General features: G+C 53.0%; 9 protein-coding genes and 1 non-coding gene across 10 annotated transcripts; 6 read left to right on the top strand and 4 right to left on the bottom strand.

The window, feature by feature from the left end:
* Positions 1-859: 859 nt before the first annotated feature.
* Positions 860-2,837, top strand: J4E85_007733 (uncharacterized protein; the record flags this gene model as incomplete). Its single annotated transcript, XM_051471964.1, has 2 exons — positions 860-1,172; positions 1,225-2,837. The coding sequence occupies 2 exons, from the start codon at positions 860-862 to the stop codon at positions 2,835-2,837; spliced, it is 1,926 nt and encodes a 641-aa protein (XP_051324161.1).
* Positions 2,838-3,404: 567 nt separating this feature from the next.
* J4E85_007734 (uncharacterized protein) lies at positions 3,405-5,192 on the top strand (the record flags this gene model as incomplete). Its single annotated transcript, XM_051471965.1, has 1 exon — positions 3,405-5,192. One exon carries the CDS (start codon positions 3,405-3,407, stop codon positions 5,190-5,192), a length of 1,788 nt encoding a protein of 595 aa, XP_051324162.1.
* A 645-nt stretch (positions 5,193-5,837) lies between these two features.
* J4E85_007735 (uncharacterized protein) lies at positions 5,838-6,894 on the top strand (the record flags this gene model as incomplete). Its single annotated transcript, XM_051471966.1, has 3 exons — positions 5,838-6,106; positions 6,172-6,480; positions 6,543-6,894. The coding sequence occupies 3 exons, from the start codon at positions 5,838-5,840 to the stop codon at positions 6,892-6,894; spliced, it is 930 nt and encodes a 309-aa protein (XP_051324163.1).
* A 541-nt stretch (positions 6,895-7,435) lies between these two features.
* On the bottom strand, positions 7,436-7,531 carry J4E85_007736. The gene has a single exon. It is a non-coding gene; the product is annotated as a tRNA-Val (tRNA).
* Positions 7,532-7,777: 246 nt separating this feature from the next.
* On the bottom strand, positions 7,778-9,124 carry J4E85_007737 (uncharacterized protein; the record flags this gene model as incomplete). The annotated part of the gene is made up of 1 exon (XM_051471967.1): positions 7,778-9,124. One exon carries the CDS (start codon positions 9,122-9,124, stop codon positions 7,778-7,780), a length of 1,347 nt encoding a protein of 448 aa, XP_051324164.1.
* A 2,019-nt stretch (positions 9,125-11,143) lies between these two features.
* On the top strand, positions 11,144-12,019 carry J4E85_007738 (uncharacterized protein; the record flags this gene model as incomplete). Its single annotated transcript, XM_051471968.1, has 3 exons — positions 11,144-11,239; positions 11,299-11,432; positions 11,524-12,019. 3 exons carry the CDS (start codon positions 11,144-11,146, stop codon positions 12,017-12,019), a joined length of 726 nt encoding a protein of 241 aa, XP_051324165.1.
* Positions 12,020-12,356: 337 nt separating this feature from the next.
* J4E85_007739 (uncharacterized protein) lies at positions 12,357-12,891 on the bottom strand (the record flags this gene model as incomplete). Its single annotated transcript, XM_051471969.1, has 2 exons — positions 12,357-12,409; positions 12,459-12,891. 2 exons carry the CDS (start codon positions 12,889-12,891, stop codon positions 12,357-12,359), a joined length of 486 nt encoding a protein of 161 aa, XP_051324166.1.
* Positions 12,892-13,192: 301 nt separating this feature from the next.
* Positions 13,193-14,846, top strand: J4E85_007740 (uncharacterized protein; the record flags this gene model as incomplete). The annotated part of the gene is made up of 5 exons (XM_051471970.1): positions 13,193-13,252; positions 13,300-13,400; positions 13,448-14,049; positions 14,128-14,153; positions 14,319-14,846. The coding sequence occupies 5 exons, from the start codon at positions 13,193-13,195 to the stop codon at positions 14,844-14,846; spliced, it is 1,317 nt and encodes a 438-aa protein (XP_051324167.1).
* A 1,511-nt stretch (positions 14,847-16,357) lies between these two features.
* Positions 16,358-17,160, bottom strand: J4E85_007741 (uncharacterized protein; the record flags this gene model as incomplete). Its single annotated transcript, XM_051471971.1, has 2 exons — positions 16,358-16,393; positions 16,423-17,160. 2 exons carry the CDS (start codon positions 17,158-17,160, stop codon positions 16,358-16,360), a joined length of 774 nt encoding a protein of 257 aa, XP_051324168.1.
* Positions 17,161-22,216: 5,056 nt separating this feature from the next.
* Positions 22,217-23,452, top strand: J4E85_007742 (uncharacterized protein; the record flags this gene model as incomplete). The annotated part of the gene is made up of 1 exon (XM_051471972.1): positions 22,217-23,452. The coding sequence occupies one exon, from the start codon at positions 22,217-22,219 to the stop codon at positions 23,450-23,452; it is 1,236 nt and encodes a 411-aa protein (XP_051324169.1).
* Between the last annotated feature and the right edge of the window lie 2,048 nt (positions 23,453-25,500).

Genomic DNA, 25,500 nt, shown 5'->3' on the forward strand with positions numbered 1-25,500 from the left:
GAGTTAAGCAACTCTTCACGATGAATCAGCTTCAACCATCAGTAAGCATCTCCATATCCATGAAAACCAACACGCGTACGCCCCTCTTTTCAGATCCGTATCTTGGAGGGGAGGAGCATTTAGACGCCGACGCCGACTCTCCGCCCACCATCCGCACGTTAACTCCAGACAGCGGAAACAGCACGAAAATCTCGAGCTTCTAAAAGTAAATCCTGGAACACCCACAGGGTAACCTCGGCAGCTCGGTACATTCTCCTTCGAGATCGAAAACCCTTGTCAGAGCCTTATGACGCACTGTCCGCGATCTGCAACATGCATAGCAGCACCTTTTCCCAGCGCCGCCATCCCTGCCGTGTTCGGCGCCTGCTCTGCATTACGCTGCTGTGATTGGCTCCGCGGGCCAAGCTTTCGAATGACGTGGCTGCTTCGAGCCTAGCGCAACGCTTCGGCCGAGCAGACCTGAGATTTTTGATCATGGTGTCATCGCCTCATGGATCGCACGTTGCAAGCGGATTTCTGGAGCGGTGCGCGCGAGTCGGGAATGGGGACGCATCCAGATGGTTGGGCAGTCGCCCGGTTTGTTTTGTCCTGGTTACGCATTTGCTAGTGGCTTCTCTTACCGCTGCATCGCATGACTTGTGCGCGCTGCCCGCCGTGTGTGTGGTTCTTTATATGTAGCGTCTCCCGCGGTGATCTCCCTGCTTTCCTACTCCGAGGTTACTTTTCGTCTGTTTTATTCCCTTAGATATCCTTTTAATATACCTGGGCTTTGTCCCTACGTCGCTTCCGTTTTATCACTTCGACGAATATCATCGATCAATCTACGAAGTCGACACATCGAATCGATCGCATTATCACAATGGAGAAGGACCAACAGGTCGCCGACCGCTCTGCGGCGAACAGCAGTAGTGGAAGCAACATGGATGTCGAGTCTGGAAGAGAAGGCATCTCGCATTGGAAGATGATCACGGATCAGGGTGTTGTGACCAAGGAGATCATCAACTACGACTATGAGGGCGAGGGAACAGAAGAGGATCCCTACGTTGTGGAGTGGATCGACAACGACCCCAGGAATCCAATGACCTGGCCCAAGACGAAGAAGTGGATCATGGCCATTGCGGTCGCCAACTCGGTTCTCGTCGTATCGTTCTGTTCGTCGGCTTTCTCTGGAGGTATGTATTGCGCGAACCGATAGGATATGGAATAACATCTGACATCTGCTAGGCATCCAACAAATCATGGCTGAGTTCAGCGTCAGCCAGGAAATCGTCACACTCGGTGTATCGCTCTTCGTTCTCGGATTCGCCCTCGGACCTCTGCTATGGGCTCCCTTCTCGGAACTGTACGGTCGCCAAATCGTCTTCGTCGGAACATACACTGCTTTCATGGCCTTCAACGCTGGTGCCGCCGGTGCGCCCACCATCTACGGCCTGCTCATCCTCCGATTCTTCGCTGCCGCTTTCGGTTCCAGTCCTCTTACCAACGCTGGAGGTGTCATTGCCGATCTCTTCTCCGCAAATGAGCGCGGACTGGCCATGTCAATCTTCTCCGCTGCGCCGTTTATGGGTCCCGTCCTCGGTCCGATTATTGGTGGCTTCTTGGGCATGACTGAAGGTTGGAGATGGGTCAATGGACTCATGGCTATCTGGGCTGGTGTCATTCTCGTCGTCACCTCCTTCCTCGTCCCTGAGACATACGCTCCGGTCCTGCTCAGGAAACGTGCTGAGAAGCTCTCGAAGCTGTCTGGAAAGGTCTACCGCTCCCGCACTGATATCGACCAAGGCAAGGTTTCGCTCGGAGAGGCTTTCGCAACTGGTCTCAAGCGTCCCTGGATCCTGCTCTTCTGCGAGCCCATCGTTTTGCTCCTTTCTCTCTACCACGCCATCATCTATGGTATCCTTTACATGCTCTTCGGCGCTTTCCCCATCGTTTACCGTATCGGCCGTGGTTGGAACGAGGGTATTAGTGGTCTGCCTTTCGTCGCTGTCGCTATCGGAGTTTTGCTCGCTATCACATACGTCATTACGGTCGACAACAAGATGTACATGAAGAAGGTCAACGAGTCCGGCCGCGGATTCGCAGCTCCAGAGGCACGTCTTCCCATGTGCATCATCGGCGGTATCGCACTCCCCATTGGTCTGTTCTGGTTTGCCTGGACCAACTCCCCTGATCTGCCATGGGCCGCCAGCGTCGTCGCTTCCATCCCATTCGGTTTCGGCATGGTGCTCATCTTCCTGTCCATCATGAACTACCTCATCGACTCGTACACCATCTTCGCTGCATCCGTCCTGGCCGGTAACGGTATCATCCGTTCAATTTTCGGTGCTGCTTTCCCTCTGTTCACCTCGCAGATGTACAAGGGCCTCGGTATCCACTGGGCTTCATCCGTACCCGCCTTCCTCGCTGTCGCCTGTCTCCCGCTTCCCTTCCTGTTCTACAAGTACGGCAAGACCATCCGCGAAAAGTGCAAGTACGCCGCACAATCCGAGGCCTTCATGGAGCGCATTCGCAACCAACAAGCCGCAAAGGCCGCACGACAAGCCCAGGGTGTCGAATCAGAGGACACCTCGCGCGCCAACACTCTTACACCTCAAGAGGAAGTTGAGGAGGAGGCACACGAGGAAGAGTCCGCACCCAAGTTCGAGGAGATGAAGACTGAGAAGGAGACTGATGGCGAGGGTCTCAAGAAGGTTCAGACTGGGCGCTCAACAAGAAGTCGGAGAACAGTCAGGGATCTCGACTTCAACCCCAACCCGTTCGATATCGACCGCGTCAACACAAGGGAAAGCTTTGTTACTAGGCCGAGGACGAACAGTCGGGCGAGTAGCAGGAAATAGATGTTTGTGTTTTGTTGTAGCGTTTTTACGGTCGAAAAGTTGAAGGTGCATTTTGACGCATGGCATCAGCATTGTATACCCCTCTCCTATTATCATTAGTTAATACAAGATCCACGATATTCTGAATATGCTCCTTTGCTTCTTTCTCGTGATTGTGCTTACATGCGTAGTGGTGACACTAGGATGGCTGGATTTCTCGCATCTTGCCAATATGCTTGACCAGGTACTACATATGAATGTAGAGATACACATTGCCTCGTGTAATGTCTACTTGTCAAAACGTGGCACTGTGTATGCTGCAACACAACTCCTGTCATTCCCTCATTGGGATGGTGAGATCGCCCTTGCATGGTTCATCCTCGGCGATCATCATCAGCCGCGGCCAAGGCATGCAAGTGTCGTATCAGAAACCGTCCGCACAGCACTCTTCTAGACACGTAACACGTTGCGCAATATGCAATCGCATCGGCCCTTCCCCCGCGCATCTCGCCCATCGCATCTGGCCATGGAAAGCGTCTATGTATATTCCCTTAGCTTCTAGCCGCCTTCCTTGAGCGCGCATCAGCAATGCCACGCGTGCGCACTCGACACGTCGTCCTCAGCGTCTCCATCCTCTGCTGGATATACTATTTCCTCCCTAAAGACGAAGCCTTCCCGTCGCGCCATGCCGTACACGATCATGGGTCCACCGCCGCGTTGGCGCGCTACATGAACGATCCATCTCAGATTCCGCATATCGTTGCGACGCCGAGTAGCTTCGACTGGAGTTCTGTGAACTTCACCTTCCCACCACCACAAAGCCCGAAACTTCCTACACCTTTCACGGGTCGTCCTCGCATACAACACAAGTTCAAACCCGACCCGCACGATGTACATACCATACAAGAAGGGAGACGACGGTACGTGAAGAGAGTGTTCGAAAAGAGCTGGGCAAGCTACAGGAGCAAGGCATGGATGAAGGATGCCCTGAAGCCTATAAGTGGGGAGTACGTCGACCAGTTCTCTGGCTGGGCTGCAACGCTGGTGGATTCACTAGATACACTCTGGATGCTCGGCATGCGCGATGAATTCTACGAAGCTGTCGAAGCAGTAGCGACGATCGATTTCGGCAAGTCTACGGCACCAACGGTTAATACGTTCGAGACGTGTATACGGTATCTGGGCGGGCTCCTTGCTGCATACGACTTGAGCGGACACGAGGTGCTGAAGGCGAAGGCAATTGAAGTAGGCGACTTGCTGTATGGCGCTTTCAACACGGAGAACGGCATGCCTGTCGACTTCATCAACTTCGAAGACGCGAAGCGGGGCACTGGTCTAATTGTTGAGAATCAAGTGGTCAGTGCTAGTCCTGGAACTATCACGCTCGAGTTCAGTAGGCTGAGCCAGATTACCGGAGACGACAAGTACTATGCCGCTGTGTCGAATCTGATGGATGTTTTTGCCGAGAGTCAAAACGCGACGAAACTGCCGGGCATGTGGCCCATGATGGTACACATGAGCGCGAAGGACGTCGTCTCTGGGTATCAGTTCACGATAGGCGGGAATGCAGATTCCCTGTATGAGTACCTGCCAAAGGCGCATGCTCTGCTTGGTTCAAAGGAGACCAGCTCGAGCAAATACGAGGCCATGTCACGCGCTTTCATGGATACGGCGATGAACAACTTGTTCTTCGCACCTATGATACCAGGGAAGGAGGATATTCTGATCTCTGGTAATGTCGATGTTCACGCGGATGGTCCTAGTCTCGACCCTGAAAGCGAGCATCTGTCTTGCTTTATTGGTGGTCTTTTTGCGCTTGGCGGGCGCCTGTTCGATAACGACGAGTACCTCGATACTGGAGCGAAGCTTGCCCGTGGATGCGCATATGCTTATAAGTCCTTTCCCACTGGTATCATGCCAGAAAGGTACAACATGGTCCTATGCCCCAACTCTGATCATCGCAAACCCTGCGCTTGGGACGAAGAGCGCTATGCTGTAGATGCAGCAGCGCGACCACAACACAAACCCCATCTACCCAAAGGCTTCACCACTGCCAAAGATCCCCGTTACATACTGCGTCCCGAGGCCATTGAATCAGTCTTCATACTCTGGCGTATCACAGGCGATCCCATCTGGCGCGAGACAGCATGGCAAATGTTCGAAGCCGTATCCAGTGCAACAGACACCGAACTCGCGAATGCAGCGATCTTGGACGTTACCGTCATTGGATCGAAGAAGGAGGATTACATGGAGAGTTTCTGGATGGCCGAGACGCTCAAGTACTTTTACTTGTGCTTTGCAGATACGGACTTGATTAGCTTGGATGACTTTGTGTTGAACACTGAAGCGCATCCCTTTCGGCTATCCAGGGGGTAGGTGACGCGTATGTAACTCTGAATATGATAGAGGAAGTTTGTTGTCGTATTAGTCCCATACGTGCCCGCAACATCCATGGTAGACACCTGCTGTGATCGGCGAAATTGCGTGAACCCTCGCAACAAGACGCGAACGCGACGTTAGAATAGGCGAGAAAAACAAAGGCCATCGCCAACTACAGTCAGCGTACACTTCACCCTCCTTCTTGCACAACACCCAAATCCCCTACGCACGTTACGCCCTCAATGTTCTCGACGCCCATAGAGCCCATGCCGCAACTCCGCAGCCCCACTCTTCAAGCATGTCAAGCATGTGGCAGCGCACGCCATGATTGGTGTACCTGACCGCGGCCGATGTTTCTAAACCAGGAACACACACGAGCCTAGCGCGTGGATGCGCGGCCCCCTTGAATCATCCCCTTCCAACCCCAGGCACCAAGACCTTTCTTTTCCCTCTTCATCTCTCTTTAACCAATCTCCCCACGACTCTACGTCACAGTCATTCTTTCTTCGGTTGGAGAGTAAATACCTACACTCGTTCTTTTGCTGTTCATATTACGGGCCTCAGTCGAACTCTTCACTCACGCATAGATCCGCCCGTTTGCCAACTTTCGCACCACCTATTACATTACTACTATAATCGAAGATGCGTCTCTCGATCGTCGCCGCTGCGCTCGCAGCTGCTCCTGCAGTTGTCTCGGCTGCTGAGAAGGGAAAGATGGGATGGGCCCTTGGAACGAAGATGGGAAGCGGAGAGTGCAAGACGCAGGCAGACTACTCTGCCGACCTCAAGGCTATCAAGGATAACTCTGGTTCGACCATTGTTCGTGGTTACTCTGCCTCGGACTGCGATATGGCGAAGACCGCTCTTCCGGCCGCCAAGTCAGCAGGCTTCAAGGTCGTTCTGGGTATCTGGTACGCTTCAACCCTCCCCAAACCTCAACTATCACGATCAAGTACACTAACATGTGACACCCCAGGCCCGACGTCGAGGAGTCCTTCAACAAGGACCTTAAGGCTATCACGGACGTAGCCCAGCAATACGCCGACACCATCTACGCCGTGACCGTCGGCTCCGAGACGCTCTACCGCGGCAACTTCACCGGCGAGGAGCTCGCCGGCAAGATCAAGACGGTCAAGTCCAAGCTGCCCTCCGGCATCAAGGTCGGCACAGCAGACTCGTGGAACAAGTTCGCCGACGGAACCGGTGATGCCATCATCGGCACCGCCGATATCATCATGGTCAACGCTTTTGCCTTCTGGCAGGGCGCCAGCCGCGATAACGCTACGTACGCATCCCTTCATTACACATACACACAAGAAAAGAAACTGTAAACTAACCTCGCCGCAGCCACGTTTACCTCGACGACATGTTCCAAGCCACCGCACACATCGAGAAAATGGCCGGCGGCCGCGAGAAGGCACCTGAGATCTGGACTGGCGAGACTGGCTGGCCCACTGCCGTTGGCACCGACTACGACGAGGCCAAGGGCGGTCTGGACAACGCAAAGCACTTTTACCAAACCGGTTTCTGCGCGCTGCTCGACTGGGGCTTCAACGGCTTCTACTTCGAGGCGTTCGATGAGCCGTGGAAGCCTGCTTCCATTGGTGATAACGGAAAGGTCGCTGATGAGACGACTTGGGGTGCTATGACTGCGGACCGCAAGACTAAGTTTGATCTTAAGTGCGGTGTTAAGGCTTAAGTGCATTGCGTCCAAGGGGTGTGTATGTGGTGAAAATAGACGGTGCGAGAAATGTTGGTACATGTCGGTAATAGGATGTGTACGCATATAGAGTATAGACGCATTGCTTTTCCGTACGGAAAGGTCACGGCCGGTTCTTTGTTCAATGTATTGTGCAGCCTGATGTTGCTGCGAACACTTTGCGACCACATGCTTTCCCGAAATATTACTGAGCCTGGAAACTACACAATAAGGACCTGCTCATACAGAAACGTACACAGCTTGCTTGAGAGCCAGGTAATAGACTCTCGTTGTGTGCATTGCATTTGCTACATTCATCCAGCCACGAAGTCAAATCTTTGGACTGACGCCAGCCTTAACTAGCGTCTTATGCAAAAGCTAAGTAAAAGAGAGACTCTCGTAGTTCTCATTGTAATAGCATTACGCCCATCCAGCGTGAACGCATTCTCGACCAAAAAGTAGGGTTGCAGAGACAAAAAAATACCCCAGCACCACCAAAAACAAAAAATGTTCGATGCACTCTTACGAGCGCCGACGAGCTTGACTCATCGGAGGTTTGAACTCCGGACCTTCAGTGTCCTAACGAGCTGTGAAGCTCTTGTTAGACTGACGTGATAACCAACTACACCAACGAGCCTTGTTTGATGCAAGAATGGGATTTTGGAAAATCCAAGTCCTCGAAATTTTGGCCGTAAAACGGTAGCAACAGCTTCATTTCCACTCAAAAAGAGCAGTAAGTCTATGAGGTAAAGGTATCCATACAGGTAAGATGGGGTGCGAACGCCGGAAGGGAAAATTTTCGGCAAACGTCAACACGGCGTCCTATCAAAACTGACCTAGCCCCACCAACTCCACATCGCGACAACGAGCTATACTCCAACACTTACAAACGATAAACAGGCTGCTCGATTTCCATTCCTGGTGTCGACACTGCAGAACTTGGTGCTGAGCCCCCTGAGAAGAGACTTGAACTTCTCGAGCCCGCCAAGGACAGTGGATTTGAATGCGAACTGGATGGCGTTCGCGACAGCGCATATAGGGATTCGTAATCTGGTGCAAACTCCCGCGATGGCTCTCTGGGTGTGTACTCTGGTAGCTGTTCGAAGTCTTCTCTGTCTTCCAGTGGTGGAAGGCGTTCGCGGGGTATACGAGGTAGAATTTCCAGGGGTGTGCTGGAACGGATGGTGAAGTGCTGATCGTTGTATTTGATGCCGATGGATATAGCAAGTGCGTAGCGTCGAGTGATGGTATAAGTCTTAAATGTTGGCACGCACTCTGTGTCATCGATGAGACGGAAGTTTGATGTTAGTGTCGTTGTTTTGTTGAACGGTATTGGTCTGTTCATGCCGGTCCGCGATATGCAGGTGATGTGCTTGGATACGACGTCTTCGGGATCCGTTACGGTGTTTCCGCACTTTGTCGTTGAGTATGTTGAGATGGTGACCGTTAAAGAGTCGATGATGCATTCCCGCTCGGCATGGTTGGCGGGGTCGCGCGCGTTGAGCAGACTGAGTGACAACGGCATATGCTGTCCCGGGCACACCTTTTCGGGGTGGTTCAGCGTGGGAATGATCCGCGGCGTTGAGTTCATAGAGACACCAGAAAAGACCTTCTTGACTCGAGATCCATCCTTTTCTTTATTGGGTTTCCAGACTTGGCCGTGGAGCACAGAAGATTTGACTTGCGCCCTTCGTGGTATGTCCGCTAACGTTCTTGGATGGTATCGTAGTATGTGTTTACACCTCTTAGTCTCTGTCGAGCCACTGAGAATGAGTCTCGCCTGGACGAAGTATGATATTTGTGCCGCACCGCCTGGCCCACTGGTCTTGAGCTGAAAGGACGGCGGAAGTGGATGTGGCTCGCGAAGATAGTTGCAGCCGCGTACCATGCCCTTCATTTGGGGCTCGGTCGACTCTGGAAATACAAACTCAAAGTCCCATGAGTACTTCCGCGGTCCAAGATTGCGACAGGAAACTAACTCTTTCTCGCGGTTGAAGAGCCGTATCTTCTCCTCGTATTCATGCCTTTGTGCAGATGGGTGGGTTTTCGAGTTCACATGTAGAGGTCTGGATGTCTTGGTGACACAGCTACCCGCAAACACCACTTTCAGCGACTCAATGTCTTCCTGCTCTTCTACTGCCAAACATATCTTTCCAGTAACCTTTTCTCCGCCCCTATACGTCTTGCTGCTATCGCCATCGATAATAACCCTCAAAGCTGGCACCGTCATTTTTGCTGGGGAGAAGAGAGATGATCAGCAATGCAGGGACCTCGCAGGGCTTAATAGCGGATGGGTGGTTGTGGACGATTCGCTCAGGTTCCAGGCACGCGGTTATCGGTGCAGTCCAGACTAGGAGAACGTTTGCCGGGGTAGGAGGTATGCCAAGGATGAGAGGATTTGCTGGGCATGCAACCGCGATAGTGATAACGGAAGGTGAAAGGTGCAATCCGCCCAAGAAAGGGAGGCTGAGTGCATGAGGATATTGGGCCTATATGTTGCTTACCGTTGGCTTCGCGCGTACCTTGCCATTTCGAACGTCATCTGGTTGCCAAGGATCTACCTTGAAGCCTTTGGGTTGAAGGCATGATGTATGCGCATACGTTGTTAGGGCTGCGCTGTCAAACCCTAGATGGAAGGGATGTTCGTGGTAGGCGTAATCGTGAACCAAGCTACCCGTTTCATCCCTATCCTGATCATATCGATCGTCCACGAATTGTCCAACTTACGCCGCATCACTTTTACAGGCCCGAATACCCAAGAGCTCTGTGCAGCCATTCTTCCGCAGAGTGCTGGACAGCGGGATGCAGCCAAGCAGGCCATGTTGTCTTGGCTGGTAGTCTGGATTCAGCCACGCTGATACCCCAGATCCGCCCCGCTAGCATCTGTAGAAGAACCTTCGCCATGGTAGCAGAAGAATGGTTGTCTCCACATGTACTCCGCGATCCAAAATCTGGAGATCAAGCGATCTGTTAGCGACGCATATTGCACCGGCTGTTATGAGGGATCAATGTCAAAAGTTTGGAGAGAAACAGAAAATGGGCGGGGTTTCTCGAGGCGTGCCACATCCAGCAACGGCGCCGTGGTAGGTGCTCGCTTCGAGATTGGGTACGCTCGAATGGCTCTTGGCCTCCACAAGACGACGATTGGCGGACCGATTTGCCTGTGCTGCTCGGGGAGAACGAGAGTCCAGCTGCTCACTTCTCCGGAGGCGGGTTTGTTGCCCGCTTCGCCGCGTGCCACGATAACGGCGTCCTGGCATGAACACGGGAAGTGCGCCTCTGGTGAACATGAAATGAATGTTGTGAGCTGAATCCAGCGACGGCGTAGCGTTGGTGTAGATGTGGAGGAAGGACCACTCTGGGCTTTAGTTTAGTGGGGTTTTCAGATCGCACTAGGGCCGCACGTGGCGAGGTATCGATAAGGGACAGGACCTCGGGAGCCATCGTGGCACCTGAACATGTGGCTGACATTACACCAATTGCCTTGGTCTTTAGAATCGCAAAACTCTGCTACTATCTTGTTCTCATTTAGCTTTGTGTTTGACGCTACCCCCAAACCTTATTTAGTTACAAGAAACTTGAGGGAAATGGGAAAGCGTCACTGGGAACACGTAATTTCTAGTAATCGACGGTTGGCGTTGATGAGAAGACAGTTCGAAGATGCAAGCCAGACTGCATCGATTCATATGCGAATCGTCCTCAGCGTCTGTGACGTTGATGCCAGTATCGCCAGGCCACATCTCGTCGCGTCAAGGTAGAAAAGATGCGCACAACGCATGTCTGGTCCTGATATTGATGCGTGAAAAAAATCACTCAATCACTGAAACGCCTGGCAGAACAGTATCTAGAATCTGTAGTCTTTTACGCCGTGCAGGACTTGTGTGCGCCTCGTGGGTGTTGTGAGATCTGAAGTACCGAAACTCACGAGAGTAAAATACTCACACAATCTTGATTTGTGTGGTTCTTACCACACTGCTCAAAAGTATGGAAGTAGATCCTGATTCATTTCGAAAAATTTCCTGTACGATTTAGCGGAAGTTCTGATGATGCAGGAATGCCTCCAGTCGTCTTTCGGTAGTCGCGCCCAGACCTCAACGCGTGCTCACGCGTCAGGGTCCACTAAAACTATCCACGATCGCATCGCACCTTCACGCTCACCACTCCTAAGATAGCCGCCCCGCAATCGCATACTCGCCATCTTTCGAAAGACGTCGTCTTCAGGTCCTCACATACAGCATCACACGACATAATGCCGCCTAGGAAGAGCAACGTATCGGCGGCGTCAAACGAAGAGAGTCCCGCACCACCCAGATCAGTACCCAGAGAGGAGAGCTTGGGTGTCGAGGTATGTCGCATGCGACTGAGGTCAATTGGAAAAGACTATTACTAATGACGCGACCATAGGATCTCAACCTGCCAAAGTCTATAGTCCAGCGCCTGGCAAAAGGCGTCCTACCACCCAATACCCAAATACAAAAAGATGCGCTCCTTGCTATGAGCAAAAGCGCAACTGTGTTTGTTAACTACATCACATCAACGTACGACTCTTACTATCTCCTGGCGACAGAAGACTTACGCGCCAATGGCATGCGAGTTCCCATAAATGGACATTCACTAACAAGCATGCAGCGCCGCCGAAAAAGCCCTCGCCAGCGGCAAGAAAACCGTCATGCCGAAAGACGTCTTCGACGCAATGACGGACCTAGAATTCTCCTTTATGCTACCCCGCCTCGAAGCCGAAGTCACAAAGTTCACGTCGATACAAGCCGACAAGCGGAACACGTACAGGAAGAAGGTGCGCGAGGAGAAGAAAGGCACTACTGCTTCCACTGATGCAGCTACCTCCACACCGGCCAAGTCAGCGGCAAACGGGGACGTAGTCATGGAGGGTGCGGATGATGGTGAGAGGGCGACGAAGAGGGTTAGGCGGGAGAGTGGAGATGCTGGAGATGGAGAGGTGACGGAAGAAGAGGGGGATGAGACACAGGATGTGGAGGATGAAGAGGTTGAAGACGACGAGATTGAGGAGGAGGTTGTTGGGGAGGAGTTGACGGAAGATCCACTGGAGGAGAAGGAAGATAACAAGGATGATGACGATGACGAGGATGGGAATGAGAGCGATTGAGAGTTGGACTTGTCGCGTCTGAATGGGAATATATCACTGCATGGGACGGCGTTCGGGACGAAAGACTGGAAGTACGATTCGACACAAGACCTATCGAAGAATGGACTTGAAGATGTTGTATTCTTCCTGAGATATGCTGAAGCTGTCGAAGCCCATCAGCCATCTCATTGCATGAAGTCGTTGCATTGCGCATGTCTGTACAGCTCGTAACGTCGGATACCCAGAGTGTCACGCGCAACTTGCAACCATGATACCATATGCTTTGCGCAGCCCCCGTCGTGACCATAGTCTTCGCGTGTATGTTTCAGCGTTCCTCCAGCATGTTCATGGACTGCCTTCAACGCTTCGTCTTGGAGGGTATGCTAGCATCGAGCGGGTCACCGTATCGCACTACGTATCTGTTAGCATACTTCCCCATAGTCGGTTAGAAGCCACTGACACTTGATCATAGAACCCTTGTCAGCAATGTTGTCCAGCGCCCTAGCCTCCTCCTCCCTCGCCCTCGTGTTCTTCCACTCATAGCCCGGCTGATCCTCTTGCTTGCTCCACTGGTAACCTGTCTCAGCATCCTGATGTGTTCCACTCCCACCCGCGCCGTTACTCGTCGCTGCTTGCGCCATACCGCCAGACAGTGGTCGCTTTCCGTTGGAATTGACGCCGAGAGTCTCGCGAGTTGTGGATTGTGAGTTTGGTGGTGAGATTTCGTTTACGCCTGCGAGGTTGGCGTTGAGCGGTGTGGCTGGGTTTGGAAGAGCTTCGTCGGGGAACATTTCATCGTCCGAGGCAACATTGGCGGGGGACGATTGCATGGTGGAGTCGCCGTCGCGGTCTGAGGGGTGGGTTAGCTGGATGCGCGGTCGTTTGTTGGACATGGTGAGTGATTGGCGCGCAGTGTAGCCTTACCGGACATGTTGAAGGAATTTGCCGGGGGATTCACAGGGCGATAGCGGCGGTGAAAGGGTTTGCGACGCGTGTGGTTCGTCGCGGTGGAAGGCAACAGTGAATGACATAGCGGTGGAGGAGCTAATCGCGGCCCGCCGCAGGGGTCAAGGTGGGGACTCTCGAAATATTGGCGACATCATACCTTGGAACTGATCACTCCTCCACGCGACTCAAGCTTTTGAATTAATACCCCCTCTACTATCGCCAGACAGAGCACCACACATAGAGATCATGGCGTCCAAGAACACACCCGCCGATGCTTGGGAGGACGACTGGGAATCACTCGCCGACGTACGTCTGCCCCTCTTCTTTGACGGCAACGCGCTCACAATGTATAGAAAGAAGACGAGAAGCCCGTAGAAGAGCAGCCAAAAAAGCTTACAAAAGCGCAACTTAAAGCTCAACACGCTGAGCTCAACAAGCAGCTTTGGCAGGCGGCGTAGGTTGCTATTCCTCATTATTAGCGACGCGACCTGACTGGAACAGCGAAAACCCAGAGCCTCAATGGTACCCCGAGGTCCACCCCGCGCCCGTCGCAGCAACCTTCAAGCCAAAAGTCACGATGCTTGCGCGCAAGCCAACCCCTCAAGTGCTCTCCCGTAACATGGCAGGCATGAGCCTCGACGACGACGATAGCGAAGAAGAGCGACGGAAGAAAGCAGCAGCAGACTTCGAAGAGCGCAAAGCACGTGCACAGAAGGAGCGAGCAGAGAAGGAGCGCAAGTACGCAGAAGCCCGAGAGCGCATCTTCGGCTCACCAGCTGCTTCCGCTGCAGAGGACTCGCGCAGCAACTCCCCCAACAAAGCTACCCGAGGGAAAGGACGAGGACGTGGTGGAAGGGACAGCCAGCCTAGATCGAGCAACGAGCAGTCGCCCGCACGTACAGCACATGCAGCTCCTCCGCGCCAACTCTTCGACCCTACCTACACCCCAAAGCCCGGCTCCGTATTCATACAGAAGAAAGAATCTGGTATCAGTCGCCCATCTACACCAAACACACAAGAGAAACCTGTTCGTCAGCCACAAGGACCCGCAAGAGGCGGTGGACGAGGCTTCGCTCCAAGAGGAGGATACGGTACTCAGGCAGGTCCGTCAACTTGAGCTTGCGGAGGCTTCTGTCGTGTGGACACACCTCATACAGGAAAAAAACTGAACAGGCCTGCAGACTACATCAAGACAAAGGCCTGCAAAGTAGGTGGCCCAACGTCAACGTAGGCTCCAGGGTGTTCAGTTTTTTCCTAGGTTGGCGTGGACAGACCTCTTCCGCGTCTATCCTCTGAGGCGTGGATGTCTCTTGTCAGGACCTTAGTTGACGAGGAACAGAGGCACTAGGGAACGAGTGACCGCTGCGTCCAGGACTTTCCGAAGAGCTTCCGCACAATGGCTCCACAGTCACCCGAACAGTCAATCGAGCAGTCAACTGATCAACTTCCGCCTCCAAAATGGACATACGCTCACACCGCGACGCTACAGGACGACCTCGCCAAATTCACCTACTTCATCAATCACCAAGTCGGCAACCTCTCAGAGCACGACCCCAAGCGGAAGGAGCTACAGGACCTTATAAAGAAAGAGGTGGACCTCGACGACATGATGGGCCATATTGCTGCTCTTCACCCGCAGGTATACGATTATGGAGTCGCTGGGGAGATTCAAGGGGTCGCACAAGAAATCCCTACGAAGAAGGGAGCTCTTCCTGAACACCTACAGCCACCGTACCGTGACACCGAGAGGAAACAGATGGCACGCGAGAAGACTCGGATGCTGAAGCATCCAGACAGCACGCCGGAGACGAGCGGTTCATCTGAGACCCCCGAGACCAACACACCCGAATCGGCTGAGGGAAGTCACCATGATGAAGGAGACAAGGATTACGTGCCGTGAGAAGAAGAGGGTTATGAGAGTGGTTATCATCGGATAGGGAAGGGTTTGTGACAGTTTCATACTAGGATTGGAGGATGGTCATCATTGGGAAGGAAAGGGAAGGGCTTGGGACGTTTTCACATCAGGCAACCGTACTAGCTAGTAATACAACGAGAACATTGCTTGACACCGTTGCATCATGTCTATGACGTACTGTTAAGATGTTTAGCAGCATATGAACTTTGAGTTTAGCATGAACAGACTCATTTTTGGTGCAGTAGGGAAAGTTGAAGGTTGATGTTGGGGCCTACGACATAGGTGGGAGCTATCGAGGAGGGTGGCAAGATGTCCATGTTGCAGGCAGGATGAGGAATCTCGTATCTTGTTGACAACGACGTTTTTCCCCCCTTTCTTTTGCGACTAACAAGTAGAGGGCGGCTGTTTATTCATTATGTTGGAGCTATGTTGTAGGTATACTCACATCTTTTAGAATACACAAAATCGTGAAGAATCTCGTTTTCAAAGCTCCTAGTCCTTCGTATTATATGATAGTGATGGTCTCGACGGGCGCATCGCTAGTCTCAACATCTTCCCAAGGAAAGACGTTAGCAATACTAACGATACGATAAAAGCCACCGTCTACCTCCCGAAGGATCCATGCACCCCTAACACCTCCAAGTACGCATACCCAGTCACCAGGCTGCACCTCATCCTGACTTGTGCCAACAATATCCGTAGCGGTCACGAAGAAATTCTTAACATTTGGCTCCTGGAGAATTTTGAGATAATCACGGCTCGTATCTCTTGCCCACTGCCTCAGGTCTGTCATATCGCTGGGTAGATTCTCAAGGCCCCGAAAAACTATATATGATGTGTATAATTCGACTTCTTGTAGTGGATCTTTGTAGTTTACATGCCTCATGGTTGATATACCAGTTGAAAGATCGAACACGGCTCTTTCGGCAATCGTATGGCCCCATCGCTCTTTGTCGTCAAGCGCTTCTCGGATCGTGTCCAGAGATAACCAAATTCTCTCTTCATCTTGCTGGGTGGCCATCGCAGAAGTTGAAAGGTCGAAAGCGGAGTTGCAAACAACACGAGAGATCTGAGTGATGCGTTGAGCGGAGATATTAAGAGCCTTGCCCCCTCTTTCGATTTCGCAAACCTCCACAATATCGTAATCAAGCAAAATCATGTTTTGAGGAGAGCCACATGTCCGTGTGTTGGACCAATCGGGAACCCACGATGGAAGATCCCCGTAGTTCCCTGAGAGACGCCAACCGTGGCTCAGCCAGTCAACCTCTCCAGCCCGAATCACAGCTACAGCAAATTCCGTATATACGTCCTGGACTCGTTTGGTGTAATCGACGTCGAGCACGCAATTTCCAAGGCTACTGATCCTCCCCAATGAACTATAGATGAAATCTCTCGGATCAGAGGACTCGAGGGAACTGCCCAAAAGCAAGTGAATAGCGGCATGCTCGTGGAGGAAAACGCGTAAAGGAAGGGGCTCCCTGGCGCCAAACCTGACGTTAATTGCGGAGAGCTTGGTTTCTCCCCATATAGACCTGGAAACCGTGAACTTCCCGTGGCATACAAGTAGTTCTTCTCGCTGAATATCGAGTGGACCACAAACGAATATAACATGTTTGTTTAGCGCAACTTCTTGGCCGACCCACACGCGCTTGAACCATGGGCGATCGAAAAAGGCGTTGATTGATTCAAAAGGTAGAGCCGCATATACTCTGCTAAATGTGTTTTTGAGCTTTGCATAAGAATCCGGACAGTGATAGCTGTAGCGCATCAGTTCTTGTAGTGCCACTTCGCTCTCATCTGCTGCAGGTCCAAGCCAAGCAAGGACAAGAGCGGCAGACGCGAAGATATTGCCCATTCGTTGAACTTGTATGCTCTTCTCGCTCAGGTTGCTTTGGTCGATACAGATGGCGTCAATCCAGAAAGTGATTGTCTTTTCCTCTTCTTGCAGATGCTCCAAAGCGATGGCAAGATTTACAGTAGCATGGAAGATCTTGTCGCCGACAAGGATCGGACGTCGAAGGTCAGGGTCCCCCCATGTGTAAGATAAGCCGATGTAGCGGGGCGCTTGTTCTTCAGCATCTGAGTGAAGCTGACAGCGGATGATGGTCTGTCCATCGTGGTCGATATTGTGTGTCTTTGGAAGTAGGTACAGATACCGAAGTTGTGTACTGGGGTCTTGCAGTGGTTGGTGACTGAAGACTTCGGTGGTTTGAAAGTCGAATGGCTTTGGATCCTTCAGATCAGTGAATCGGTCAGTCAAGGCTGACTTGTACTCGTCGCTTTCGGAGCGGCACGACATCGCGACTTCTCACATGCCGGATTATCGAGAGAGAAGCGAGGAAATGGGCAGAGAGAACTGCAGTATGAATTGTGTAGAGTCAGGTCTGGTGGCAACCTAGAGGTTCAGCCTTGGAAGGAGCCTGAGGTTACCCCGCCCTCACGTGAGAGTCCTCCAATGAGGCAATATACTAAGCTCGATCCGGCAGTGTGAATACTAATAGGCAGGCGCAGCCTTGACTGTATCTCAGTAGTGTTGGTTTTCACAACAATGGTAATGAACCTGCTCTCCGTTCAAGGTAGTTCAGAAGTATGGGCACATCCAAGTGCACCCAGCCCAATCCATTGCGGAACAGTGTTGCAGCTGCCAACCCTCTCAGGTTTGTATGCGTAGATCAAGCACAGTACGCAGTAGGCGTGTCGCTCCTTCTTCTTTGATGGTACTCGAATCTTGCCCTTGTTTACTTGCAAGAATGTGTGAGGGTTGTGCAGTGGCGGGAATCTAGATGACAGACGCGCATAGCAGGAGTATCAAGTAAGATTTTACATAAAGAAGAAGTATTCGATGGAAAGTTAGACCATTTTTCTGCATTCACTTACTCGACTTGTAATATGAGAGAGTATCAGTATCAAGGCAGACATGATACTACCGCTGTTGCGCTGCCTCAGTGAGACGAGTTGAGCACCAATTTCCCGGTCAGAAGACAGCCTCTAAGACGTCGGAATCAGATGTGAGGCGTAGCCAGAATGGATTTCAAGTCCAACGAGCTTGACAAGGCTGACAACAAGGAATACCACTGGCATACGCCGATGTTCGAAGGAAACTTGCATGCGTGTAGCAAGACGTAATCCTTTCGTCCTGGTCGTGAAGATCTACCTAAGCGGTCAAGAAGTAAGCAGGAAGAAAATTTTCAAACACAGAATACCTGGATACAAAAGTGAAGCAACAAGCAAAGAGCTTGCTACACCACCAATAATCGGAGGTCGTACCTAGTGTCGCGATGGAGTACATAAGCGCAAGTCAATCCCCTCACGCGACAACTCTAACCCCTCCCTAAAGGCCCGTATACCGGGCGGGTACATCAGCTTGAAGCACAAGCTCCCATGTCAACATCGGATAAACATCTTGAGCTGCCTTCCGGTACCAATTGCCCCTCGGAACGGTCAGCCATCGGCGCAGCAAGTACCTGTGCAGAGCCTCAGGTACCAAACACTAGGAGTAGTCTATGGCTGCTTTTCGTGGCAGCTCAACACCCCTTCCGCGGCTCTTTTCGACGGTAGACATGCATGCGGCATACCTAATATCCGTGAAAATCGTTTGAGTGTATGGTCGAGTTGACTAACCGCTTCGTCTAGCCTATCCGATCGTACGTCGATCGACGCAAGCCTCGTCATCCGCAGTCAATGTCGTTGAGATAGCCTCTCTAGGCAGCAGGCACGGTAGAGCTGAAGCACTGTCCTTTTTCCACCCGCCCGGCAGCCGCAAAAGGAAGAAAGACCGTTATACGCGTCTCAAGCATCGGCAAGACGGCCATGGGAATCGTAGTCCCGGGGTGGCGCAATAGCATTTCTGTGTAGCGATTGGAGAGCTACGCAAATCGTCCTCCGATATCACAGCGACGCCTACCACGATAGGGCAAAAGCAAACGCATGAGACTGGATCTACCGCCTCACGATAGCAGCGAAGCGGAAGGCGGAGACGCAGGACCCCTCTCACCGACGATTGACGAAAAAATTATCGATACCTCAACACGCTGATCGGAGCTCGTACGCGTTGCCTGAACGACGCACACAGCGAACGGACGACGTCGGGGTTGGCCTGTCACTCTCGCGGAGCCTCATGCACTATTCATGCTTCAACCTTGCTTGAAAGCAAATATGGCGGTGGGCGAAAGCTATGACGCAGGACAAAGTCCACCTGTCTAAACTGCTCGTCAATGCAGCGTGCTGCTGGGAGAAGCCTGGTTTCTATGTGGCTCGCTAAACGGACAGGCTTCTTCCCTATACCATGACTCACCGCTGAAGTGGTGCTTTTTCGAAGAGCGGGCGGCTGCGGAAGCGCGGAGTCTATTGCAATGGAAATGTGTGGCGAATATATCAACAGCGTTCACAGGATAGAGAGCTGAATTGCTCGCGTGATCGCCTCGAGCTGTTTCGTCGTAAGAGTCATCGTCCGTGTGGCGAGAGTCGCTAAGTGTTTCAATTATTCGCTATTGTTTGACGGAAGCGGTCAAATCGGAGACGCAGTAAGGCCGCCGGCGGTGACCTGGCCGATCGATGGCAATGAAATGTAAGACGAAGCGGACCAAGGCGATGGTGATGTTTGCCATCGGACGAGCCCCATCGCGAACGCGTCCGGACCCCTAGAGTGATTAATGATAAAGTGTATTGCGCGTTGCTTGTGATAATTCGTCCGACGTCCGTGATGTTGAGGCGACATTCCGCCACAGGGGAATCCACCGTTTCGCTTGCCACACCCCTGCAACGCGAATCGTTGTGCGCATGTGACTCGGAGCGTCCATGCCAAGCATGTGCACCGCCACACATCGTCGAGTCTGCGGATACTCGCAATTACGGTGTATTGAATTTGCAATACACGAGCGAATCGTTGGGCTCGAGGAATTTATTCTAGGAGGTGCGTCATGCAGCTAGAGCGCTCGCATGTCGTCGACAGCGGTGCTCAGCTTGCGTCGTGGCAGACTAACATGGTTGCCTGCAATGCCTGGCGAATCCGCAGCGCTGCAGACATGAAACTGCATGCGATAGGGCTGCGCAAACCTGAGTGATGCGTCATAGCGATTGGGGTTAGTACTCGCAGGTGTCGCAGTTGCTTCCATACCGCCGCGTTTGTCTCATCCTAGTGGTCGTCTTGGAGACAGGTGGGAATACGGTGTAGAATCGACGGCGCTTCGTATCTCGCTGGTCCACTTGGTGAGAAAGCCTCATTCTGAAATCAGTCCATGACGATAGTAGCATGCGGGTGCGGAGAAAACAGTTCTGCAGGTCATGGGGAGTCATAGCAACGCATGATGTTGGTGGGTGCGAAGGATTACGCAAGGTGAGTTGTCTGATAGCAAAGTGGGTACTGGGAATTTTGACACTTCGAGAAAGTATTGTGGGAAAGCTCGGTAGGAACGCAACCCGATGAGCCCCAAGGACAAGGCCCGATGTAGTCCAATAAGGACCGAGCATCGGGGTCAAAATACAAATGAGAACTGTGTGCCGAGAGATTACAAGGAGCGTGTTGACGGGAGATACCAGGCTGTATGCGTCCAAGGCGCAGGCTTCATGCACAGCACGGATACAGGCGTTCCGCCGGAGCCAGTCAAATTGAAAGAGCGAGGTACTTGCGCTGCGAACTTGCTTTATCGAGCCGTAGTAGGTGCGAGCGGGGAGATCAAACCATGTAACCGCGACCATTTACTTTGTTGTTGACGCTTTTGATCGAATCAAAACGGCGCCGCTGGAGCGCTATGCAGCCGCGAGTGGGCCCGACATCGACAGTACCATATGCCTTGGAAGACGACTGCAGACAACGAAGTAGCGGTAAACAGCTGCGCGCCCCAGGCCAGCGAGTTGGAGAGGCTGTGAGACATTCGAGAAAATTTTCACGGGCGGGAAATTAGCTTAGGTACATGAGCAGAGGCAAGTTCGAGAAGGGATCCGAGCAATAGAGTGCGGCTCTGAGCAGTGGACAGGGCCTCCCTAGCAGTGATAATCGGCCCCAAGCGACGCGGGACGACGTTGAATGGTGGACCTTCCGCTGTTTCGGAGGGAAGGACTCCAGCCAAAACCTTCCAGCCGTGTGCCGCGACGATGGGCCTTGTAGCGTTGGTACTAGGCAAAAGGTAGTTTACTAATGGGTACGTTTAGGAAATGGTCGCGAGCTGAAGGCGACGCTGGGTAGATGTCTGGAGATCATCTCGAGCTATATGTCGCTCGGTAGCTGGTCGGTCACGGCAGGATTGGCTGCGTACGACGACCATGTGGGAGGAGCTGCGCCGGTGCCAGCAGGTGCTCGCAGCCAGAGAAGCACAGGCAGAATGGGCCGTGTTTTTGCATCCGCGCTGCAGCGAGCCGCGAGTCCTGCCCAACGACGCATCTGGAGGGTGAAAGGGTGTGGTGGAGCTTTGTTGGCTGCAAGGAGGGCCGTTTGAAGAGCGTTCGGCAGCAAACGAAACACGCTGAAAACGGTGACAGCTGGATCGAAGACGATGCTGCACGACATGTAGGACAGCAAATGAAGGGAGGTACAGAGTTGCGCTGCTTACGCTAGCCACGCTCGAAGGGGCATCTCTGAGGGTGTCCAGGATTACGGGTATATAGCGAGCAACATGATGTTTCCAATATTACACACCCAAAACAGAACAAATATAAAACAGGCTGGGCGCAATGCTCGTTAGGCATCAACGGGGAGTCAACACATGGTGTGTACTGTAGAAGGCGTCCCGTTCGACTGTAGAGAAGAGTCAGAGAGCGGCTTGGACAGTGTAGGGTTCGGGGCTAGCTTCCCAGAATACTCGTGGGCAATATGGGCAGGAGGCACAGCATGGTGCCATGGTCAATCTGACCCGTAGATGAGGGACTGCTAACAGCCGGGGTCCCTTGGGCTGTGGTAGTGCATGCATGGCGCCGACAGGGGGCGGCGTTAGGGTGGATGGGCATCCACAGTGGTCCGCGCGCGGAAAGAGCGAAAGAGGCTCGTCTCAAAAGCAGGCGCAGCCCGCCGTCGCTTCCTCGTTTGCGCACTCGAGCATCATCACCACATATTACCAAGCACCAGACGTCAACGTCTACACTCGATTAGGATCCTCCACCCTGGATCCTTCTGGCACCCTCTAGCAACTAGACCATACACACCCAATGTGCAGTAGACAGAGCCGGATTTCCCTTTCTCTCTCCTCCGTCGCTGCACCCCCATTCACATCCGCCCACTACCAACGCCCACGAAGACCCGCCTTCGGTTTGCACATCCCCAGGTGAAGCAGGCACCGGCCTGGGCTCCTTCCCCATCGATCCCGCACACGAACTCCACAGCCGCCATCCATTGAGCCGCACCCAGCGACATAACCCCCAACATGTACGCACAACAGTATCCCACGCCACCCCCGGGCTACAACATGCCCTACGACCACTTCCGCACGACACCGCCCATGTCGCCCGGTCCCGGTAACGCCTACTACTCGCCGCGACACGCGCCCCAGATGGCGACCCCACGAGCGAGTCCCAAGGTTGCGGCCCACTCTCGACGGGCATCGCACGCCGTACCGTCCAACTACTCGTACGCACCCACACCTCGTGGAGGGGCCATGCCTCAGTATGCCGCTGCAGACCCGCGCACATACGCGACGCCGAGAGGCACCCCTGAATATGTAAGTTATTTCGGTTACAATATTCCAAGTCGGCAACGCCGCGACACAGACGTCCCGCCTCTCAAGCGCAGCAATCGCGAGAGGAAGCGTCGACCGTCGCAGTCGGCACGTCACGTCTACACCAAAGTTGTCTTCGACGACCAAGGATACGGCTACGAGCGCGATTACGACGTCTACGACTATCCACCACCGCCATACGAACAGTATGCGCGCCACGACATGTACGGGAGGGATGCTGATCAATATTACTACGATCAGGTCCCTATTTATGATCCAGAGCCAAAGGCCAGCAGCCGTCCACGACGCGCCTCCGCAGCAACCAGCCGACAGCCGGCCGCCTCACCCAAGAAGCCCGCTCCAGCAGCTGCCCCCAAGACCAGCCCAAAGGCGACTGAAGAAGATGCGCGCCGCGCCGGCATTCCCGCCGGCTACTCGTACAAGAACTGGGACCCCACAGAAGAACCCATCATGCTCCTAGGATCCGTCTTCGACGCCAACTCCCTCGGCAAGTGGATCTACGACTGGACTGTCTTCCACTACGGCCCCGCAACCCCTCTCGCCGAGATGGCAGGCGAGCTCTGGCTACTGCTCATCCAACTCGCCGGCAAAGTCAAGAGGGCCGACGAGACCATGCCCAAGATCCGCAAGAAGGAGAACCACGAAATGGTCGAAGACTTCCTCGAGAGTGGCGAACGCCTCTGGGTCCGCTTCGCCAAGCTCCTCAAGGTCTGCGAGGACTACATGTGGAAGGCCGCTAAGAAGGAGAGCGGCAAAGAGAAGCCTGTTTCCATGGGCAAGAACAGCGGCAAGGAGTTTGTCGAATCCATCTTCGGTCGCGACCGAGAACTAGAGAAGACCGAGAAGCTCATGACCGGAATGCGTCTCTGGTCCATGCGCTTCGATGCCAACTGCGAGGACATCCTACGATACCCATCTGCTTAGGATCTCCTACCTTTCATACCTCGACGCTTTGGCGCTGGCGTTTTCTGTCTCGGTATACCCTTTCCCTTACCGTCATTGCTTTGCGCATTATTTGATGTTACCGCGAGATACCCTTTCTTGCATTTCGTAATTGTTAATCTTGCTGCATCTTATTCGCTTTGCACGTTCACAACAATGTACAACACTACCGGGTTTTCTCACGCATTGGGCGGGTCACAGGAAAAAGTCTGCTTTCTACTATGATATCCCCCTTCTTACTCTTGTATTGTTTTTCTAGCCTACTATCGTTATTTGCTGTTTGGGTTTCGGGCACGCATGGTGTTCAGGTTGTTACTCTGGGGGTACTGGGATACCACTACACTTTGTCTTCTGGGTTAGTCCACTAGATTTGAGAGATTCTCTACGGAACATCTCTATCAGAAAGATCGGTACCTCACGGTCAAAACTAGCTATACCCACTTACCACTCTATTGCTATCTACAAATTTTATTACTTATTATCGAACCATCTACTTCCCATGTCCTCGTGCAACTGCTTCTTTCGTGACTCACAAGCCCTGTCCGCCTATCAAACCCGCATGCGTCGCATTCTCCTACACAGTCATTATCAAAGTTTCCAACGGCGGCGATCTCCAAAAGCCGCGACCCCTGCATGCCAGCCACACATGGGCAATCTGAGACACAAGTAACCCTATCGAACACCTCAGATCAGTCTCGACACATGCTTTTGCGTCTGCAACACCTGAATTTCACATGCTTTCACACACCCTCTTCTGCCTGGGTTGCCACGTTCCCAGGCTCCCAGGAGGCGCTGTCGCACTGTGAGTCGCAGACTCATCACAGTCCTTTTAGTGAATCATCACGCACGATGGTGCCTTGTTGCAGCCAACGGGCGCTTGCGCATGCACATGGCCAACTTCATTGGCTGTTTCGGGCTGTCCTCAGCCTTACCATAGAAGAAGCGCTGTGCATGGAAGCCTGCTGCAGGATGCGTCAAAGAGGCAAGGTCATGATGTTTGCTTTTTCCGCGACCCCCATGGCCTTGAACGTGGCGCGTGAAGGCGGGAAGGATTGCCACCTATCCAATCCGACGGCCTGCAGATGAGTTCGTGCCGCCTGGCGCTGGCCCTCTAGATTGGTAGAGTGGAACGACCGCGGTTTGCTATCTTGATATCGATCCGTGCCGGGAAAAGAAATAGGGCATTGCTCACGTTTGCGTGGAGGAATGGTTGGGTTAGACATGAGTGCACAAAGTGCTATTTACGAATGCGTTGTGGGTGGTAAGGCCCAGGGCTCTGGGATGGCCGTCGCACAGTACCTACAGCTCGCGCGCATCGCATGCAACGATGACATTGCAGCGAATCTACCTACCGTCCCTCCATCCAGGGTCTCTCGCGGCCATCACAACACAGTAAACCACCCCTTAATAGCGGCCACATATGCGGCTCAACGTTATCAGCCTCCTTCCCTGCCTCGCCTTCCTCATAAAGTTCCATGCCACCCCATCCCGAAGCTTAGCGCACGCGTCCCTTCCCATTTCAAGATTAAGAGGCGTCGCGTTATCCCTGGGCACGGGAGCTCCTTTGATAGGCACACTCTGCCTTGATCCCCGGTTATAACACGAGTCAACGTTGCGCAAGGGCACACCCTGACATGGGGTGATTAGGCAACAGTTTTGATAGAGTTGCAGGATTGGCATCATTCTGCGTTTTGGGATCGACAGGCACAGAGACATCGCCCGTCGTCGGGAGGCTCGGATGGAAGGGAAGGATGGTGGGTGGCTAGTACTCCGTGTATGACAAAAGACGCGAGGTTGGGGCAGGAAGGGTTCCACGGGATCTGTTGGCTAGAACCAGGGCTATCGGCTTCCACAACAGTCTCTGCTAAGTTACCGTCATTTAGCTTTTCGGTTTTGGTGGGTGTCACGAGCTGAGTGAGCGCTGTTGGGGTGCGCCGTATTGATTGGGTGCGGCATCGCATCTTCCTTCTTTTGTGCTCAGTGCTTTCCACGGCTGAATGAGTGTGGTACTTGGATCGTTTGTGCGAATC

Source organism: Alternaria conjuncta (genome assembly GCF_024043145.1).
Source record: "Alternaria conjuncta strain BMP 0040 chromosome Unknown scaffold_11, whole genome shotgun sequence".
Taxonomy (NCBI): domain Eukaryota; kingdom Fungi; phylum Ascomycota; class Dothideomycetes; order Pleosporales; family Pleosporaceae; genus Alternaria; species Alternaria conjuncta.